The sequence below is a fragment of the Cyprinus carpio genome, chromosome B17, assembly GCF_018340385.1.
Source record: "Cyprinus carpio isolate SPL01 chromosome B17, ASM1834038v1, whole genome shotgun sequence".
In the NCBI taxonomy this organism is placed as follows: Eukaryota; Metazoa; Chordata; class Actinopteri; order Cypriniformes; family Cyprinidae; genus Cyprinus; species Cyprinus carpio.
In genome coordinates this window covers 13,231,684-13,254,278 of record NC_056613.1, presented here as the reverse complement: position 1 = coordinate 13,254,278, position 22,595 = coordinate 13,231,684, and the positions used below count along the sequence as shown (strand labels likewise).

The 22,595-nt window shown below is 35.6% G+C and overlaps 1 protein-coding gene across 3 annotated transcripts in view; it reads right to left on the bottom strand.

Moving 5' to 3' along the window:
- Positions 1-22,595, bottom strand: part of grid1a (glutamate receptor, ionotropic, delta 1a) — a 245,467-nt gene that overhangs the window by 93,810 nt on the left and 129,062 nt on the right. For all 3 annotated transcript variants that reach the window (XM_042742360.1, XM_042742359.1, XM_042742358.1), the window contains exon 3: positions 1,527-1,811. In XM_042742360.1, the coding sequence (XP_042598294.1) occupies positions 1,527-1,811 (285 nt within the window). The remainder of the gene's footprint in view (positions 1-1,526; positions 1,812-22,595) is intronic.

Genomic DNA, 22,595 nt, shown 5'->3' with positions numbered 1-22,595 from the left:
TAATATTTATGAGGGAGCTTTATGCTTGACCTTCTCCAACAAGACCTTAAAATTTATTGTGTTGTTTTCAGGAAACAATACACCCCATACTTCAGTCTGAGCAACCAACTTACAGTTAAAGCTGTAGAACTAAAGACCTTATTAATGTGAACGGCAAATACTGTAACACTTGTCAACAGATTCCGGGACCACTCAAACCCATAAATACATTTTATTGTCACAAAGGACTAACAGAGAAGAATAATGATCAACTAATGTGCTTTAAGCCTGGTATTATCTTAGGGGCAGGTTTGGATTTAGATAAAAACAAGATTGAGACCGGGAAGTCTTGTAACAGGGTGAGTTGCATCATCCTCAGTTTACACAAACAGAAATGAGCTAGAGGGGTGAAATTACGGTCGTTCATATCTACCACACTCCTGGGGGATTAAGGTTTTCAATGTTTATCTGCTGGTTTGAATTAAAATGATTCCTACATGTTTTCTATTTACATTACCATTCTAAAATTTGGAATCTTTGTAAGATTTTCGAAAGGTGTCTCTTACACTGACCAAGGGTGGAATTATTTGATCTCAAATACTTTAAAAACAATAACAATGTGTAAAATATTACTATCTGAAATAACCATTGTCTTTTTTAAATAAACATTTAAAATGTAACTTCTTCCTGCAATGACAAGGCTGAATTGTCAGACAGTCTTCAATGTCACATGAGCTTTCGGAAATCAATATAATGAAACATTTCTTATTATGATTAAAGCTGAAAAAAAAGATGCTTAATATTTTTGTGAAAACCTTGCTACTTTTTTTTTCAGGATTCATTCACGTTTCATTTATTGTTTTTTTTTTTTTTTTTTTTTTAACAGTGTGATCTATCTTTTCTTTAAAAAAAAATAAAAATTACTGACCCCAAAATTGTGAACAGGAAAGGGCTGAAAGAGGTTTGTTAAGGTTTGGATCCACTGATAGGGTAAAGGTAAAATGCAAAACGCTATCAGTCTTGGTTACATTTCGAGAGAGGTCAGGTTAAAAGTAGTCTTTAATGTTACAGCGGAGGTCTGACATAAATACAATTCTGGATTGACTGCCAATCTCAATTCCCACAGAGCTGAACATCACTGGCTCAATAAAGGAATCAGAAGTTTATCCGAGTCCACATTTTATATATCTTGAAAGTTTTATGGTTTTCAAAACACACTACAATGCTGGAGCTATAGTTAACAACTGACAGTCTGTCTTTTAGTCTGCCCGAATCCAGCTGCTTACATCAAATTTTAACTTCAGAGCTGATGTCTTTGTACTATGAAGGATTTTCTGAAGCATTGCTGATGGACTGCATCATTTTTTTTTTTATTTTTTTTTTGAAAAGTCCTTAGAAATTATGCGCCAAAAAATCATGATAAATTGTAAATTCCAACTCATGTCACTTGTCTCCCTTTACATTAATTTCACTCCTGCCCTCCTATCCTTGACCTCCAACCAGCCTCCCAACTGGAGATGGGCCACTCTCCCACTCGTGTCACTCACCGTACTCGCTGTCATAGAAAACGATGAACTTTTGCCAGCGGAGTTCAGAGACAAGCGTGATCATGACATCATTCAGACGCACAGGAGGGCGGGCAGCCAGCGTGTAGCGCTCTCCGTCGGGGCTGGGATTGAGCTGGCACTCAGCACGGGGTGTGCCGTCTCCGTTCCTCTGAATGAACAGGTGAGGAATGTGCATGGCATCCGTGAGAGACTGTAGAGCATTGGCTGCAGCACATCCTGTCGACGACACCAAAGCCAGTATCCCCTGATTCATGAGCTCACAGGCTGGAGAACGAAAGGGAAGAAAAAAAAGAAACACAGTTAGGCTCAAAATTAGATTGTCCAGGTGTCATAGGCACTTCTTTACAACAGTTAAGCACATTGACCATTACAGAACTTATGGTCCATTTTCATCAACCAGTGGCAATTAATGCAGCAAATGTCAGGGTCATCCCGCAGAGAACAGGTGGTATAATGTGTCCAGATTTCACAGGGCAAATGTAATTCTCTTCAGTGTATTGCCATATGCTGCTAATTTATTTCCTCTGTTAAACACCAGTGTAACAATTTCTCAAGGAAATCTTGTTAAAGTGGACATAAATAATTTATGAGCTATGAAATTTATAGATGTTGAACCGCAGGTTAGGAAACATACATTTATACATATAGTTACCCTTGTTTCTTACAATGATAAAAAGTGGATTTCAAATCCAAGGCTGTATCAGGCTGCATATCTGACAATGTGCCTATTTAAAAAGGACATTGTGGCATAGAAAAATAGTGGTAATATTCTCAGCTTTGTACACTGGAGGATTGTTCCCCCGTATTATATGACAACAGCACAAAATCATTACATTTATGCACAAATGCATCTTGGAAAAGAGGTCAAAAAGTCTGACTTTCATTTAAATACAGTTATTTTCAATTCTTTTCTCATATTTATACAAATCAAAAGTAGTTAGGGTACTTTGTTGTATTTATTTGCAGCGTAATGAATATTTTATCATAGATTCCAAAAAGGGGGACTGCAAATTAATTTCATCTGTGACAGCACAAAAAGTTTTGCAACTGCAGAAGCTGGAAAATCAATTATTAATAAAAGCAAAACAGCATTCAAGACGCACCAAGCCCACTGTATGGAGAGTGGCTAATAGCGGTGCAATTATTTCCAAGTTAAAAAACATAACCCAGTCATTTCTGTAACTTTCATACAATAACTGTTTGTCCATGTGTCCCCAGAGAGGCTGTGTGCTAGGGTCATTTCAGCCTGGATTCAGATTGACTCAACACAAAGGTTTTAAGAACAGTTCTTTAAAGATGTAGGTAGATCAATGGATTACAAATCCAAATGAAAATTAGAGGAAACACACTGATTTTGTTTTTTAAGCAAAGAAACTAATTACTTTTTTCTAAGAAGCTGAGCAAATAATTTTGCATTAAGCCACTAGAGAAAATACTCAGCAAAACATCTGAACAAACACACTTTAAATTGTTATTCCGCTCAATGGAATCCACCTTAACTGAATACAAAATACCCTAAAACACTAACAATCCCCTAATAGGTTTTACATATAGGTTGCTGAATACAATCCAAAATCCTGTTTTTCAGCATTAAGGTTCACCCAAACATCCAAGTTAAAAAATAAGCCTTTAGACACAAATAACTGAAAAGCTCCAACAAACAGCAGCTCTGTGTGGTTTCCAATAGTATAAACAAGGTGCAAGTTATGAAAATCAATTAAATATATGGTCCATTACAAACAAGACGATAGCTGTAAACCACCCACAAATATCTGAGACTGTACAGAGTTCCATCCATTTCCAATGGTAGTAAATTTTTTTTAAATGCTCTTTATTTAGTTTAAATGGATAGTTTAACTGAAAGTGAAAATTTGTAAATTTACTTAGCCTCAGATTGTTCAAAACCTATATGAATTTCTTTCTTCTGTTGAGCACAATACAAGATATTTTGAAGATTGCGGGTAAACAAACGGTTGACGGTAGCCAGTGATTTCCATAGTAGGGGAAAAAATGCTATGGAAATCACTGGCTACCAGCAACTGTTTGGTTACCCACATTATTTAAAATATATTATTTTATGTTCATCAGAAAGAAAAAGAAAAAGAGAGAAAATTATACAGGTTCGGAATGACATAAGAGTGAGTAAATGACAGAATTACAATTTTTGAGTGAACAATCCCTTTAATACTCAAACTTGACTGAACTCAACTAGGGCTGCTACTTTTTATATCGATTAATCTATCGACTAATTTATCGATTAATCTAAACAATTAATTTTCCCACAAAAAAAATCAACAATTTTACTTAAGAAATGTTATTAAACTTGCAACTTTGCCATTCAGTAGTGTACCATAAAAAGTATAAATGTAAACAAGCCACTGACAAAATGTAAAACTAAAAGAGAAAAAAAATAAACAAACCTAATAAAAATAAAATAAATGAAAATTCTGAGAAAGTCAGCTTGTTCTTAATGTCAATATATCCACATGTTCTGGGCTGTGAGTGCAACTGGGTTGTGAGTGCAACTACAAAGGGGGAAAAAATCAGTTTCAATTACTCAACATTCATCTAATTTGACATAAAAACACAGAATTGTGCTTAGAAAAGTAATATCTTACTCAGATCTTACAGATAAATATGTCTGTTCATGACTTGGCAAGGTTTCTGATGAGCTTCTTATCGCTCCATAACTATGCAAATAGTGCAAATTTTATCTTTAAAATGTCTGTGTGAATAATAGAGCTATGGAGGAATATAGGTGTGAAAAGTCTGATAGATAAATGCATCTGCTGATTCACATCACAGAACTACATTTCCTTAGATAAATACAGAAAAAAAGATAAGACTGATGGGGTAGAAAGAATAAGAGAGGAATAAGATATCTCATCCTTCTATGTAATGTTTTCAAGATACAGCTGATAGACAACGGCGAAACAGTCACAACTCCATCAATCGACCAGACAACATCATCAAATTCATAGCAAGAGAAACGTCCACAAGCTGTAGGGCACAGCAAAACACGCCACGGGAAACCTATAAGTCATATGAGAATGGCCATTAAACCATCTGATGTGGAAATTCACACTGGCAGACACTGTTTGGTGGTCCATGAATGCAACATCTATCCATTCTTATGCATCTTGGTGAAGACAACCACAAAACAAAGGGATAGTTCACCTGAAATGATATGTCTGTCATCATTTACTCACCCTCATCTTGTTCCAAACCTGTATGACTTTCTTTCTGCTATGGAACATCAAAAGATATTTTGAAAAACGAAGAATGTTTTTATTCATACAGTGAAAGTCATTTGCATCCCACAGAAAAAAGAGAAGACCTACAAGGTTTGATTCAACATGAGGCTGAGTAAATAAAAACAGAAGATTAATTTTTGGGTGAACTATCTCTTTAATGCAGGTTTTCTATCAACATTCAACAGGTGCTTCTTAGCCAATCAGAGAAGTGAGATGGAACAACACAAACATGCATCACTACAGTGCGAGTAGAAATAGATTAGAATTTAATGTAATAATAACTCTGCCACAGCCTCTCTCTCTCTAAATCCACACATAGCTTCGTATGCAGATTATGGAATATTATGGACTAATACTCAATTATAGAGGCACGGTTACGTACAGGGTGAATGGCACTATTCTTTATAATCCCTGATTTGAATAATGTGCATCTCTGCATCGTTGATATAATGCATTTAAAATGTATTTGTCATGCAGATTAGAGACCTTTATCACCAAACAGGATTTTAAAAATTATCTCAAGGAGAGCTCAAATCAGAACGCAGGGATAATTCACAATCAGGCATTAGCACGCGGCCAAATGAAATTAATTATTCCACAGCTCACAGCGCACCTCCAGAGTCTCTGTGTCATCGATTTGAAAAGGCCCTCAATGTCGTAACATTAACGATACAGCAATAGAAACGGCTGATTCTCTTACCAGAAATTTCATAAGTCATGCTGCCAGGATGATTTCACACTAATGGACAGATGTTTTCATTGGTCTTTGTGAGCAGAGAAAGAGATGTTCAAGGTGTTTTGGATGGGCTTCCACCCAGCAGGGTGCTGTTCGTGGTTTGATAAGGAAACTGTGGCCTTTACACCCAGTCCATCAGTCTGTGATTGCAGCCATGACTTCAAGACTGAATTCAGAATAGAGAATAACAGTGTGTGTGTTCAGAATGTGTGGGTGTACAAACTGTATGTGTGTAAGGTGGTATGTCCACTGAAGCAGCTTAAAAGATTACCAGACCACAAACATCAACCCCTACAAAATCCCATAATCCTGTTGGAACTGGCATCATCAGAAGGGAAACGATAGTCCATCTGTGCATGATGAAGATACCTATAATTAGCATTTTTTGTCCTAAAATACACACATTTAGCCATAAATGTGCAGATTTTGGATTGGGGGCATTCTTTGTCTTGCTGTGACTGATGTCAGGTACTTTCCAAAGGATGTAGTATATTATATAGGGCAGGTGTATATAAAAACCTCCCAAAACATACTATTTGCCATGTTTCTATATGTTCCTTCATTGACGTACTAACAATAACTATAAAAACAACTTACGTGGGTCGTATACAACTCCTTCTGTCTGTGTTTTTTTCTACACCTAGAACTTATTGGTTCGACTCTTAGGATGAAACGTATATATTTACATTTTTACCCAAAGCGTCTTACAGTGCAATCAGGATATACAATTTTTTTTTTTACCAGTATGTATGCTCCCCGGGAATTAAACCCATAACCTTTCGCACTACTAACACAATTCTACAGTTAGCCACAGGAGCACCTATGCCTCATACAGTAATTTACAGTTTACATTTGCCTGATAAACACTCTTATTAAAATTAACCATGGTTTTACTATAGTAAAAATGGACTAACCATGTTCTTTTTATTACCATTTGTATAACTACAATTTTACTACAAATACCAAGTTTTAAACTATGGTTGGTGTAGCAAAACCCGAGCCGCTGCTGAACTGATCATTTGTTTCCATCCTCAATTATTCATTTTTTGAACAAATCAGTTTTGATGATCATTGATGTTCATAAAGGGTCATTTGTCATTTGTTCCTGAATAAATCAATGTTTTGAACAAATTTGCTGAATAAATGATTCGGTCACTCCCTTATAAACAAGCACTTGTTTATTCCTGAAGGAGTCAGAGTTTTTGAATGGATGACTGGTTAAGTTTTTCAAATGTGAAAGCAGTCACTTGGTGTCACCTATTTACACTAACAGTGTAACTTTCAGAGACAGTTTTTCACATTTTCCTACAGTTGTCAGGAGCATGCAAATACAGATAAATGGAGCAATACAAGGACCGAAAATTCCCACTGCTCACTGAACACTACTCTGCTAATCAGATTTGAGAACTATATGTGACCCTGGACCACAAAACTAGTCACAAGTAGCATGGGTATATTTGTAGCAATAGACAACAATACATTGTATCATTGTATCAGTCAAAATTATTGTTATTATTTTTCTTTTATGCAATAAATCATTAGGATATTAAGTAAAGATCATGTTTAATGAAAATATTTTGATACTTTTTTTTGATAAATTTCCTACCGTAAATATATCAAACTTAATTTTTGATTAGTAATATGCATTGCTAAGAACTTCATTTGGTACAGTTATTATGGCAATTTTATTTTTTGTTTAGTATTATGAATTGTTTTGTGGTATGGGGTCGTGTATAGCATGGAAGTATGCATATTTGGACATGAATAAGTGGCATTTAAACCACTAAAAATCAGTTTAGACATGTTCACTTGAGAAACTGAATCTCTTTCCCTGCATCATGTGTAATAACAAACAGGAAGTAATCAACTGTATCTATTATCACAACAAAACAAACAAAACTTCTTATACACATCTAGTTGTTTGCAAGAGATATGCTTACTGTACAGAAGATATACTACTGATATAGAGCATTACTGTGTATGAGTCATGGATGGTGCCATTTGTAATGAAAAAAGAAAAAAAAACCTTGAGGTCAGGAACAGGAAGTGCAGGAGGAACTGACATTATCTTCATTATCTTATTGTAATCATAAAGAATGTCAAACATTTAGCTCCACGTGATTTTTTAGCAATTCACATTACAGTATTTCTCCTTTTTTTCTCCAGTAAATTAGCTGTAATTTTCCACAGGTTTTGACCTTAAGTCCCATTTACTTCCATGGAAGGATGAAAGCAAAACTATTTTTTTTTCTAAGGATATGGATGAAAAGAAGGTGCACGTGGGGAAGATAGAGAGAGAAAGGAAGAGCTAATTCACTGTATTATTCTCCATCGTCTACACCCCACACATTTTTTCCACCAGTCTTCTTCTCCTTCATCCCCTCTTCATACTAAAACCCATTGCCAACAGGGTGACACAGGAAGAAAAGAGAGCCTCTGTCAAACAGATGGCCCGGCACTAAGTCCTTCCTGACTTTGTCAGAGTGAGTTATTCATATAGTACCTCCCTGTCCTGTGTCCTTCATTAATACGTAATGTGCAGCACCTACAATTATGCGCAGAAAAGCTATTTCAGGTTTGATGCTCTGAATTACAACAGCCTAGGAAGCAGCCTTGAAAACACGAGGCTCCTGTCTCAGAAATTTTACATTAAAAATGAGTTATTGACATTTTACCTTGCCGGTCTTTTTTCTTTTCCAGTAAACAGAAATGCAGTACAGCCAGAATTGAGCTTCTAACAATGAAAAATGTTCTCTTTCAAACTAATTACAGTTTAAAAGTTTATTTATTTATTTATTTATTTTTTGTTTGTAAGAGGTAGACTTTTTAAAGATAAAATCCTATGAAAAATTCTTCAGTACTTCACATCTCAAAATACTGTTCTGGGAAGAACCTGAAATATTGGAGGAGACACTTAAGTGAGATTCTTAATCCACGTGAACTCCCCTGAAATGTCACAGTACACCTTACAGTGGAAATAACATGACAGCAGCCTAATCTCTTCCACTTGAGTTCTGCTCTCTAGAAATCAATGATGGAAGAAAAGCTAGTGTGTTCCAGAAGAGCAAAGTAAAACAGCGTTTCATAGGTGGCTAAACAACATTGACTGTCCTTCTGAAAACTGCAGAATGTCCTGACTGCAAATTACAAAGAACACCATTCCACAGCCATTATGGTTTTATGGAAATTCAGAATGTAATGCATCAGATATTTTTAAGTTCTAATTTTTCTGGTGAGGCAGTTTGGACAAAAAAATCTCGCTTCTTAAGGTAGCTGCATGATTTCTTCTAAATAAGGACATTATGTTAAATGACCTTATGTAGATCAGAATCAACCAACCAAAACTGTGAGATCTTATGACATTCAACATACAGCTTTGATCATGTTTCTCCATAGTGACGGGACATCAAGTCAGATGATCTACTCTTAAAGTCAACATAACATTCACAACCTGTTCCACTTCCATATGTGATGTATTCCTCAGTGAAACAAGATGTTCAAAAAAATAATTAAATAAATAAATAAAAATAAAAGTACATATATACAAAAGTACATATATATATATATAAACAGTGAATTTTGACTTCAGGTTGACTTTCACAGCAACAGTGAATGGTGAGGCCTGGTCTGCTGAGGTTGTCTATTTTTATGTATTTTTAAGTCACCACACTGTGGCCGATTATTGTGCTAATTAGCATAGTTAGTCTAGCACAGCTGGACTGTTAATTGCTCCTCTGGTTGCAGCAGCCTGTGCTGTGACAGACCAATCCTATAAATGGAATGGGTTTGGAGGAGACCCCAGCCTCTGTCAAAGCTGTAATAGGGACTCAATACATCACTGTTCTATGTTAAATCCACACCTAGATTCCAAAAATTTGACAGATTCCAACACCCTTTAATTACTTCTTAAGAAAATCACATGACTCGTCATCCAGGTGTTTAAAAATTCTCTCTGAAGTTACAGTTTGCAATCAGTTGGCCTGTTTGATAAACCCCCTCTGTTGGCTTTTAATCTATTTTTTAAAGCAAGCTGAGGGTATGAAGCATCTCTCGAATAATAAATAACTTTGTTTCTTTTTTTTCTAAGAACATTCACTATTATTCTGTATTATTTTTTTTGACAGATACAATGATTGCATAGCCTAGAAGGGTTTTGAAAGCTGTAGCTATTTTTAATTAAATTAACAGAAATAAGGATGTTATACAGTAACAGAGTTGTGAATGGCAACTGTTGAGTAGAGAGAATCAACCTGCCTACTCAAAAAATTACAATGAATGACGACTGCTCGGAGTGCTTTCATAGTATGAAATTCATTTAATGAAGAATTTCTCAAGAATTTCTGTTCTATGCAGGTGTGTAGTATAAATAAAAGTCATACAGTTTATATATATAATATATGAGCTGCAGGTTGTATGAACAGTATATATTCTATAATAGCAGGTTGTATATTTACTGTATATTCAAAGTCATACAGTTTATAAATTCATATATCATTTTTAACCTGAAAACCAAATGGATACAATTTCAACTTAATTTCATTAATAAATCATTTTAAATACATATTTTAAATATCATTTTTGTTTGTTCATTTGCCACTTGCTGTTTTTGTCATTTTGTCAAATAATTTCTTTATCCATTTGTGAATCAGCTTAAAAAAAGTGTTGCTCAAAACAAGTATAATTTAACCACACTTGACAACTTCTTTGGTCTCAAAAGCCATTACACTTGAAAAAAGTTGCTGTTATTGGAGCACCTTGTAAGTTGCTGTAAACATGACTAATGTTGGTTAATATTAGGATGTCTTGGATCTGAAGATCTTCAAAGCTCGGCTGATCAGAGACTTCCCACGGTTGGCTTCTGTTCTCTCAGCGGTAACTGTGGTGAAGGAGCTAGCGCACACTTTCTGATTTAGAGTGTGGGTGACTGGTCAATTGGCGTCCTACGCACACCCCTAGAGAGGAATGTTCTTGAAAAGACTTTTGGGGACAGAACCTGACTGGATTTATAGCACTGCGAATGACCCTTTTTTTTTTTTTTTTTTAAACACACCATGTTGTAGATGATAAAAATAAGAATAGAAAGATTCATAGGTGCAATTCTACTTAAAACACTGATGTTTCATCATCACAATACTGATTCTATGAGATTTACTTAATAAAATCAAAAGACAGACAATAAATGTGACCCTGGACCACAAAACCAGTCTTAAGTTGCAGGAGTATATTTGTAGCAATAGCAAAAAACAAAACAAAATCATTTTATGGGTCAAAATAATAGATTTTTCTTTTATGCCAAAAATCATTAGGATATTAAGTAAAGATCATGTTCCATGAAGGTGTTTTGTAAATTTCCTCCTATAAATATATCAAAACTTCATTTTTGATTAGTAATATGCATTGCTAAGGACTTCATTTGGACAACTTTAAAGGTGATTTTCTCAATATTTAGATGTTTTGCACCCTCAGATTCCAGATATACAAAAGTTGTATCTCAGCCAAATACTGTCCTATTCTAACAAACCATACACCAATGGAAAAGCTTACTTTTAGATGATGTATAAATTTCAATTTCAAAAAATTGACACTTAAGACTGGTTTTGTGGTCCAGGGTCAAAAATAAGAGAAAAGAGAGAGTGAGAAGGAAAAAACAGACCTCAAAGAAGAAATAATGAACACAGAAATAATGCCTGTGAATGAAAGGTATAGCAGGGGTTAAAAATAAATAAATAAATAAAAAAATCACTGTCGCAACTTTAACATTTGAAAGGATAATATGGCAAAGTTATTGCTTTCCTTATTCAAACATTTTTTTTTTCCATGAATGTATGGTTGACCTGAAGAATGAAAGCTATATCATACATTTGGAAAACTTATCGACACTAGGGTTGTGACAATACACTTAGCTCACGAGATGAGACAAAATACTTGATTCACTAGAACGAGACAATATTTTAATAGAATATTAAGAAACTTTCAGTGACAAAATACTTGTCTTTTAAATACAAAAAGTAAAACAATGCAGTTGTATTTTTAAATATTTTAACTACTCTAAGGCTGTAACTAATGATTATTTTGGTAATCAAGTAATCTACTGATCTATTGAATAATATGATATTTTTAGTAACAAAAATAGACCTAAGTGAAAACCAGACTTTAGTACGATTATTTATATATAAACTAAAGATGAGACAATAATAATTGGTTCAAATAAAATATCAAAACCAAGTAATTACATGATTTTATTGAACAACACTGTTAAAATACATAAAGTAATATGCCTATACATAATATGAACATAACACATACCTCCAGAGGGCGCCAACGGCCTGGTGGCGTTTCACTTTACAGCGTGATTAATCCATTACATTTTAATATTTGGCCATATGCAAACTCAGAAACTTTTATTTTGAAGTCACGATATACAATAAATGGCATATTTAGAAATAGGCTGATGTATTCTCCTGTGTTGGCAAAAACTGTTTTCCCAGATGAACGTTAAGCAATTCAAATTCACAGCATATGAAGAGGAAGAGTTTAGCCCCTTTTACACATACAGTCTTTACTGGTAAATTACCGGTAATTTACCATTAAGAAATCCTATGTGAAAAGGACCTTATCAAAAATCCTGGTAAATTTGTTCTGAAAATCATGCCATTCTTATGGAGATTACATGATCACTCTGAGCTGTTTACAGAACTGATTATTTTTGTAAATATGCTCTAGATGGACATCTTTGACCAATGCGCCTAGTAGCTTTTTCAGCGTGTCGAGCTTCTCCATTCATCAGGGCTGCACCGCCTGCAGGGCTTGTGTTTATAAGAGCAAAAAATTCTGATTGGCTAGTAATGTTAGTTTGGTTTGGTTGAGAGTGAAAGCTGTGCTCCTCTCATACCATTGGTAGGCGAACTCATGGACTCGAAAGTGATATCAGCAAGTTTTTTTTTTTTAATGTAGGGTTACTTTTTCCACAGCCAAACACTGCACGCCGGAGATCCGACACGGTGCTGGAGAACTTTAATCCCTGGGTATAGAAAAAAGTTTTGAATGATCAGTAAATATGTCACTGTCGGACTATAGAGGGATAGAAGAAAAGACTGAAAAGAAATCCAGTTGTGTTTGATTTAAAGTCACTAAAGGCTTCAGTAAACAGTAGAACTGGAGAACAGATAAGCACTGTCATCTCTCTAATCAATGTCTAAAGACTGTGACACTACAAGAAGCATCAATAAATGCCATCTCGGGGGACTTCAGTTTGGACACACATAAACACTCTGCTCACTTAGACACAGACGGCATGGATTACAGAAAATGTGCTTACAAAATCATCATATGGACAGTAGAAATCCTGAATTTTAAATGAAGCATCAGATATAAGCTTTGGTAACACAACCTGATGGAGGAGCGAAAGAAAGAGGGTTCAAAATGACACAGCAGATGGTTACCGAAATTTCAAGCTGTAGTGTCTTCAGAGCCAAATGTTCAACAAAGTGCCCTAAATGTGACTCCAGTAGGAATTCATGCGACATTTAGTCTGAAGGCTGAAGAGATGACGTTCGCTCTCTAGATCTTGAGATGATTCTTACTCTCTTTTAAATAAATGGAATATTGAAAACAGAGCACAGGTGTCACTCTTTCTTTCTTTTTCTTTCTTTCTTTCTTTCTTTCTTTGTTTCTTTCTTTCTTTCTTTCTTTCTTTTTTTTTTTTTATTATTTTTTTTTTTTTTCAGTTTTTTTTTTTTTTTCTTTCTTCTCATCAGGTGTATCTTCTGTCTCTCATATTTGGTCTGACATTAACTTTCAAAGGATCCAATTTGAATGAGTTGTATCAAATGTCACTGAGAGTGTTTGATGGACAATTCGCCTCCCTTTAAATCATTGTTGCACCTGTTTTAAAGTGACAGGACACTGAAACCTGTCCCATACAATTCTGTCATTATTTACTCACCTTCATATCACTCAAATCCAATATGCTGTTATTTTTCCTTAAAACAAAAGCAGAGATATTTGAAAACTCCTTGTCTACATACCAAAACGACATATTCTTTTGGCCAAACAAGCACCATAAAAGTAGACTTGTGCACTATATTACACATTTCTTTTTAAAACTAATTTAAATTCTCACTGAAATGACATTTGTAACATGAAACACGGAAACCAGTAATGAACTTCATGATGTCATTAATGGCCACTCTGACATAATGCATCAAAAAGCTACAACAGATGGCATGTTTGTCATCAGGTCACCTGCGAGACCCTTTTGCAAGAACGAATGCTGTTTTAAAAAGGCACCGCAGATGACATAATATGGTGAATGTTTCAGAGATTTCTCTGAGGTTTGCTTACTGCAAAAATAGCATCTGCAGTTAGCAGCAAATAATCTTCCGTAATCACTGATTCATTCCTGCTAGATCATTTACTTGGACTTGTGTAATTGAACCCACCATAATGAACGTCTGCCAAGCTCTACAGCCAACTCCCAAGATAAATCAGGAGGCATGCCAGTGTTTTAAAAGGATAAATAAACAATGTCATATTGTAATCTATCTACTTTCACCTCACATCATGACACTAGAGCCCAAACAGACAGCTTAGCGCTGATATGACTGTGGGATATCAAGTAAATCATGTAATGGAGTTGAACACATACTGATGTAGAGCATCACATAATCTGCATAAGTCACAGAAACCATCTTGAAGGGAACAAAAAGTGTCCCATTTCTGATGTTAGAAAATTCCTATATTTGGTGCTAACAGTAACAGTCACTTTATGAGTAAGAGTCGTGGAAAGATATACTGAATGATGCACCTAATGTACTGCTCGGTTTACCACAGACTAAATGAGATGTTTTAGTGGTGAAGGTGGGGGTGCAACAACTATCAATAAGTCAGTAAATATTGGATATCCCAACTGAACCTAATCCCGGCCATCTACAAATGAAACCAGACTACCTGCGGGTGATGGATTTATATATTGGAAACTTCTGAACCAAGCATGTTTGTAGCTTCATATTAGCATAGGTACAGTGTTTGATCCATAAAATAGATGCGTCTTTTGTGGAAAGTATCACATAAACGTTTTGGTAGATACTGCAGGCGCGCATTTCTTTTGAACGTGAACTGACAGAGACACTTGATTATAAGATCATCTGCGAAGCATCGCTGTCTTAGGCTAAGGTATTGTATGCTTTACAATAAACGTTCATATGTTGACATTAGTTAATGCATTAACAAAGAACAATATATTTGTTACTATATTCATTAATCCTTGTTAACGTTAGTAAAAATACTGTTTATTAGGGAGTGTGAATATCAATAATAATCGATAATAACTGCTTCCAACTGTATTTGTGTTAGCTCAGTTATGAATGTTAATAGATACAACTTTTAATTTGAATAATATCAGTAAATGCTGAAATTAACATTAATGTTAATCAATCATCTAGAAGCTTTGTGTATTAAACCATTTGTGCTGGATTTTCTGCTGGCAATTTGATGTGCAGTTTTCATATGCTACACTTAACACTACACCCTGTTTTATGTAGGCCCACCCACTTAAACATTTCTGGCTTTGCCCCTGGTGTAATGTTTGACAGGAACATAAATTAAGGGTTTTTAGGTAAAAAAATTTTAGAAGAAAGAATGAGTCACACATATATTACCATACAGTATACTGCGTACACACACACACACACACACACACACACACACACACACACACACACACACACACACACACACACACACACACACATATAATTGTTGGTCTAATTTTCTGGATATACAGCTCTTATATACAGCCGAAAAACCAACATAATTTGCAGAACAATCTGACAAAAAACATCTGGCTCAGTTGCCTCATAACCATCATTTTTGGAAATATATATATATATTACCCCAGTGGCATAGCCCTCACTAAACTGATTAAGGTTTATGCAAGAAAATAAAATAAAAATCTTCCAGTGGAGTGGAATAAATTAATTTAAATCAAGATGAAAACATGCAAGTATTAATATCTTATGCAATTTTTAATAATGATATTTCTACTGGAAAACAAACAAAAACACTGATTTTGAGTTTGGGTTTGGGTTTTTTAGGGTTAAGGAAATAAGTTCAGGACACACAAGTTCCCCACCTTTTCTGGATATAAGTATTGCTGATTCCAGTTGACGTTATGGGCTTCAAATCCCCCCAAAAACAACCTCACTCTGCTGGACAAACACACCATCTGACATTTAGGCCTGGAGCAAGCAGGAGGCTGAACTTGAAATTATTCATTTTGAGTTTTCAGTCAGAGCCCAAAACTAAGGAACATAATGTGCTACTTCTGTTCTGTACATGAGACAAGACCCCTGTTTTTTGTTCTTTTTCTTTTCTTTTCTTTTCTTTTCTTTTCTTTTCTTTTCTTTTGTCTTTTTTTTTTTTTTATTTTCTTTTCTTTTGAGAACAAAAAGAATTCACTTCTCTTATTATCAATGTGGAAAACAAACCACTGATTTTGAGTTTGGGGTTTGGTGTGTTTAGGGTTAAGGAAATAAGTTCAGGACACACAAGTTCCCCACCTTGTGGCCTGGATATAAGTATTGCTGATTCCAGTTGACGTTATGGGCTTCAAATCCCCCCAATCACTCTGCTGGACAAAACACACCATCTGACATTTAGGCCTGGAGCAAGCAGGAGGCTGAACTTGAAATTATTCATTTTGAGTTTTCAGTCAGAGCCCAAAACTAAGGAACATAATGTGCTACTTCTGTTCTGTGCATGAGCAAGACCCTGCGTGTTTTTTTCTTTTCTTTTCTTTTCTTTTCTTTTCTTTTTTTTCTTTTCTTTTCTTTTGTCTCTCTGTTTTTAATATTGCTAGGCAAATTTACAGAACAAAAAGAATTTCACTTAATGTTGTTTCATCATTTTATTGTCTTTGATCAATATATTATCAATGTGTATCATTCTGCTGCCATCTGAAAGACTTCTAAATGTTGTTTTCAATTCCTGTCAAAAAGTTCTCTTGGCTGACAAGTCATATCCAGCAGATTTGGGAAAAACATGATCATGTCTGCTTGATTGGCTGATTATTAGGCAGAGTTCAAGAAACAACTCCCTGCTGAGGTATGTCTCTCTGCGCGTCAGACCAACAGTTTTTCCCTCATAAAATGCAAGACATCTTGATGCCTTCATTTGCATTCAATAGAGCTTCTAAAAAAATGGCAGAAAAATCTGAAATAAATTGTAAATATATTCAAAATAAACAACACAATATTTAAAAAAAGCTTGAAATCATATACACTCACATGAAAAGAAGGCTGGGGGACACTACTACTAAATTGCTGCTTTACTTGTTTCTTATTGGATGCCAAACATAAATATATATATATATATATATATATATATATATATATATATATTCTTTGATTTACTTATTAAATCATGTTTTTAATTTGCAAACACATTCAATCAAACACTTAAATAGCATATATACAAAGCAAAGGCTGTAGGCGTCAAGCTGAATAACTAAACATGACAGAAGGTTGGATCTATGTTAGACATTAAATTAATACTGTGACTAATATCCATTGTTCTTGCCAAAAAGGAATTATTTTGTATCATCAGAGCATACTGAAACATGTTCTCCTAAAAACCTGGCAGACCATGGACCATTTATTTTGTTGCACTGACATATGCTATGTAATAGCAGCAAATCATACTCCATTTTTTTTTTCTTTTAGTTAAAGCTAAATAATTTATATTTTAAATGAGTAGTGTGAGACCCCAGACTGAATGATTCATGCAATCTAAGTCTAAACATGGTCTTTTCATTTCCTAAAAATGAAACTCTAGAGCCTAGAACCATAATTACCCCATAATCCACAGCTGATATGAAATGTTAAATTTTTTTTAAATTCATTTTCATTTCCTGTAGATAGAACTCACAGTCTATTGTGTACCCTCAGTGTAACTTACAAAACATTTATAAGTTGTGATGTGTTTATTTATTTCCACCCACCAAGGCCTTAATGGACTTTGTAATAGCGATGGCTGGGCTGATGCCCATTAGTACCAGGGCTTAATGTTTGCTCACAGAAGCATGTGGGCCGCATTTAAAGTCTGGCAGAATGTGAGCATTGGCTTGACTTTGCTTGGCTAACGGCAGGTACCCACATTTGAGGCTAATGAATCTCTCTCCCTGAGTTTTAGCATGTCTGTTCTCCTTAGAGGGCAATGAGGCTTAAAGCTACAGAACATAGCATCTGGGTAATATGCTTTTTAGTGTAAGGCTGTTTGCGCATTCATTTGCGAAATGATTATGAGCAATTTTTTACATTAGCAGAACATACTAATGCATCTGTTTTTCAGGTTGCAGTTACGATATGGACAACTTCAATACGATAGGTGCCCTTGAGCAAAGGCATCGAACTTCCCCGTGGCGCCGCAGCAAAAAATGGCTGTCCACTGCTCTGGGTGTGTGTTCACGGTGTGTGTGTGTGTGTTAAATGCACTGTGTGTGTGCACTTTAATGCAGAGCACGAATTCTGAGTATGGGTCACCATACTTGCTGAATGTCACGTCACTTTCACTTTCACTTTCACTTTCAGTAAAAATCCAACAATACTAGGCACATTTTCAGCCATAATGACCCTTGTAGATGTACAAAAACTAGAATTACACAGCATTTATCAGATAATTTCTTTGATAACAGTGGTACAAGGAGCTGTTGTCATATAGTCATCCTGAAAAATATATGTAGTGTAAGGAGACAAGCTAAGATATTTAATAAAATACAGAAACCAAGCATAGGTAATTGAGATGTTTATTAAGGTATATGTACATTATTATAAAAGTGAAAAACTGGAAATATCAGGAAACAATTATCTAAAATATGAATATATAAATGTAAATCTTAATATAAATGTAAATCTATCTATCTATCTATCTATCTATCTATCTATCTATATTCATTCATTCATTCATTCATGTACAAATATATCATGCAGAGAGTTTAAGTAAAATTGAAGATCAGGAAGAACCTATGGCTATTATTAATGTATGTGTACACTATTTATATTTTAAAAGGTCCATGTGTCATATAGCACTTAGGGGAGTTAACATTTTTTTTTTCTTTATTAGGAGTGCAAAAACATACTACACAGGGTGAACACAAAACACAACAATTCAGTTTTAATTTTAGAAAACCTCCCACAGATCTGTGTCAGGTACTTTTATTACTGCAAAACAACAACAACAACAACAACAAACTCAAATTTGACCATTAAAGTGGTGGTAAGCAGCACTTAGGCACAGCTTATTAGAGAGTGGAGACCTGGTGAGTATAATTAGCTAATCTGTTTCCCTCGACAGATGCGCTGGGGACATTAATGCGTTACTAAAATCTCTCTTGGATGCACACTCATCACTCATTATGCCGATATTGTCAAAAACAAAAGCAGGCTGCATTTAAATGTACATTAAAAGGGACTGTGCCAATCATCCTATAACAGGAGCATTCTAAGACCAAATGTCAAATTAACACGATATTTTATTAATTATAACAAAACATTAAATTCAAAATAAACACAAGGATATAAGAAAATGAGGGAAAACACTACAACTAGGATATCCTGAGTCTAGATTTACAGCTACTTGCATCAAAATTTCACAACTATTCAGTAATGAGAATGAAAAAGAAAATTATTGTGAATAATCAAAATTTCCCTAATTAGGGTATCTTATTTATTTATTTATAGAAAGCTTCCTCTAAAATTTAATTCAACGTGATGCTTATTTTGTTTCTTTTTTCTTCTGTGCCTTTATGAATATATGAGAGACAAACAAGAGAAAGAGAGAGAACCTGCTTCAGGTCTCCTGACAGGTGTCTCTTTACTGTGCTGTTGCATTTACCAGTGTTCCTAAAGCAGTACCGTTGACTCGGTGGCCAGCATCTAAAATTAGAAGCAGAGCTGATGCTGATTCAGGCCACGCTCAGAGCCCAGGCTGTTTCATTAAAGAGATGGGTATGCCCTATAGGTCACAGACTCAGACAGAATCCGTCACGAAAAACCCCTGAGTCAATGCCTCTGTCTCTTCGCCCACATACTGAGGCATTTCAGAGCAAACAGATAGTTGAAAGATTGTAATAATCAGTGGAGATGATTCTGGTGAGCTTACATCATTTTTGAGTCCTTATGACCAGCATTTAGCTTAAACATGAACATTTTTGAACCATTTTTCTTAGTGTTCCTATAGCTGATATTGTAGATCATGGAGCTGGCAACACCTCAGTTACATGATCATACTGTTTTTGTTTTTTTTTTGTAAATGCACTTACTTGGGAAAATGTGTCTGCCAAATGCAACAAAAACATGTTCATGCGAATCAAACTAAACTGCAACAGAACTGAACCAAATCAACCTGAACAGAACCGAACCGAACCAAACTATTCTGAACTGAACCTACTCAAACTCAACTGAACCGAATTAAACCAGTTGAATCAACCGAGCTGAATTGACTCAACTTGAATTGCACTGTACTGAACAGAACGTAACCAAATCATACTGAACTAAATAACTAAAATGAAGTAAAATGAACTGAACCAAACTAAATTGCACTGAACTTAGCTGAAACTGAATCCCACTGAACTAAACCAAATCAAACTGAGCTAAAATTAATAACTGAACTGACCTGAATAACTGAACCAAAATTAACCATATCAAACTGAACTGGACCAAATAACTGAACTGAACATCCAAACTCAATCAAACTTGAACTGCACTGAACAACTGAACTTAACTGAATTGAAAAAGTGTGAAGACTGGCAACACTGCCATTCGCAAAAGGACACAAATTATTAATCTACTCAAAAGCTAAGAAGGTTGGGAGTTTAGATCTCAAGAGCAAAACTTAACAAATATTGGTGGCCTAATGATTAAAGATATGGGCCGCTTGTTGAATATAGTTGAGATGATTCATCCTTTCTGCTCTGTCACATCAGACACCCTTCAGCAAGACACATAACCTGACTTGGCACCTGCAGAACTGTTCCTGTAATTAAATCTGTGTCTAACATGTCACAAGGGATAAAAGCGTCTGCTAAATGACTAGTAACTAGGCAGGCATCAGACAATGACACACTAATGGCGAAGTATGTCTGCCTCATCACTGGAGGGTCTTTAGCCGAAACCGGCATCTGCTTGAAGAACAAAGACAAGATTAAAAGAAAGAAATGCTCTGTACAAGGTCGATGCCTACAGTCAGTACACTGCTTTAAAAACATGCAAAACCTTTGAATATAATTTGAATATTAGCCAAAAGCTTTTCTCTTTCTTTGTGAAAACAACAATCTGCCCCAGTCAGCACATCTGAAATAATCCATCTGCATGAAAGAGTAAAACTACACAGCCACAGGCAGTCCGAACGATTCTCTCCAAATCATGCTTCCGTTTAAACTCATCCTGTGGTCACACGGTAAGCTCTCTGTACAAAACAGCTCAACTCAGCAAGATACCAGCATTCCTAAACACAGCAGATGAAGACAAATGTTTGCAGGAACCATAAGGTGTCTGCTTTCCCCATCTTTTTTTCCCTTTTTGGTCAAGCTTAATGCATCCCAGTGTGATAAATTATCAAGTGCCAAGAAATAGAATCAAACTGGATCTTCTAAATACACTTGTTCATGGCACTTCAGAAAACAGTTGGCGATTTACACAACTGAATGGATGCGGTCAGCCTTTGCATAAAAGGCTAGTGGGGGAGATCACATGCAGGAAGGGAGGAAGGGAAGGACAAAATGAAATTACACCAAATAACATGTAACGGAGGGGAATGCATAAGCAGCTCTAAGATCCCCAATGGCAAAGCACAAGTCGTTGAAACCAGAAGCTGAGCTGCAATTACTCTCAGAGAATAACACTGCCCAAATCAATCTTTGGCAAAACCCAGACAGGTGTCAGGGAGAATGAGGCACAGTCTGATCAGACGCACGTTCTGACGTTCCAGTCACCTGAGAGTTTTGTCATAACAAACCCCCCCGCACCCCAGTCTTAATTGGGGAATGATTAACGAGCTCGTGGGAGACATGTCCTTGAGCGTGCCAGAGAGAGCAGACGACCGCATCAGTCCTCCAAAAACTGTTCCAAAGGCTCAAGTTAGATGGATACCGGGGCCTCAGGACTTTTTGTCTATGATGTTCTGCAAATCAGCCTGAATGGCTTTACATTGTGGAAATGGATGAACCAATTACAAAGTAAACAACTCAACCACACTTGCTAACACATTAAAATCTAAATCATCTCAAAATGAGTGAGCTGGTTTTAGCTACCACTAAGCTCAAGTAAAATACACCTTCATTTCAGTGTCATTCATTACACTTACCAAGAATTTCATGACTAATGGTTAGGGTGGCCATATGTGCCATTTATACAGGACACAATCCTGGCCATGATTTTTATATTGGCTAAAACATCTAAAATAGTTTGACCAACAGCATGCAGGTATTGTACATAATCGACCAATCGTGGCGTGTTGCTCGTGAGAAGGTGATAACGATCAAAGCGATGCAAATACACACACATGCTCGACTTGAAGCCGGGCACCGATCATTGTATGACACCAAAGTACCGCAAGAGCGATTTGATAGCATAAGGAGCTGTCTGCTATGCTCTCTGTAGCTCATGTAAAATAATGTCATACAAATCGACCTGCAGAGTGCTAACAGCCAAAACCTGGATATTTTAGATAATATAGAAATCCTGGCAAGGGTGTGTCCCATAAAAATGGCCTGTATGGTCACCGTACTAATGTTCTAAACAAAGGTGTTTGAATTACTCGTTATTTTTTTAAGCAACTGAACATTGGCCTAAAAATCTCAGAAAAACAGAAAGTGTCTCCATTACGTATCGTACAACATGCATACCATACCACTGCAAACAAACCCAGAAATTATGAATGATTCATGATTGTATTTATTGTTTGACCCTTGTGCCAGATTTAGGAAAAGTGTCAATTAAAATTAAAAAATGAAAAGAAATCATTATAAATGTGGCAATTAGAAACACTGAATTCGTAGAAAAA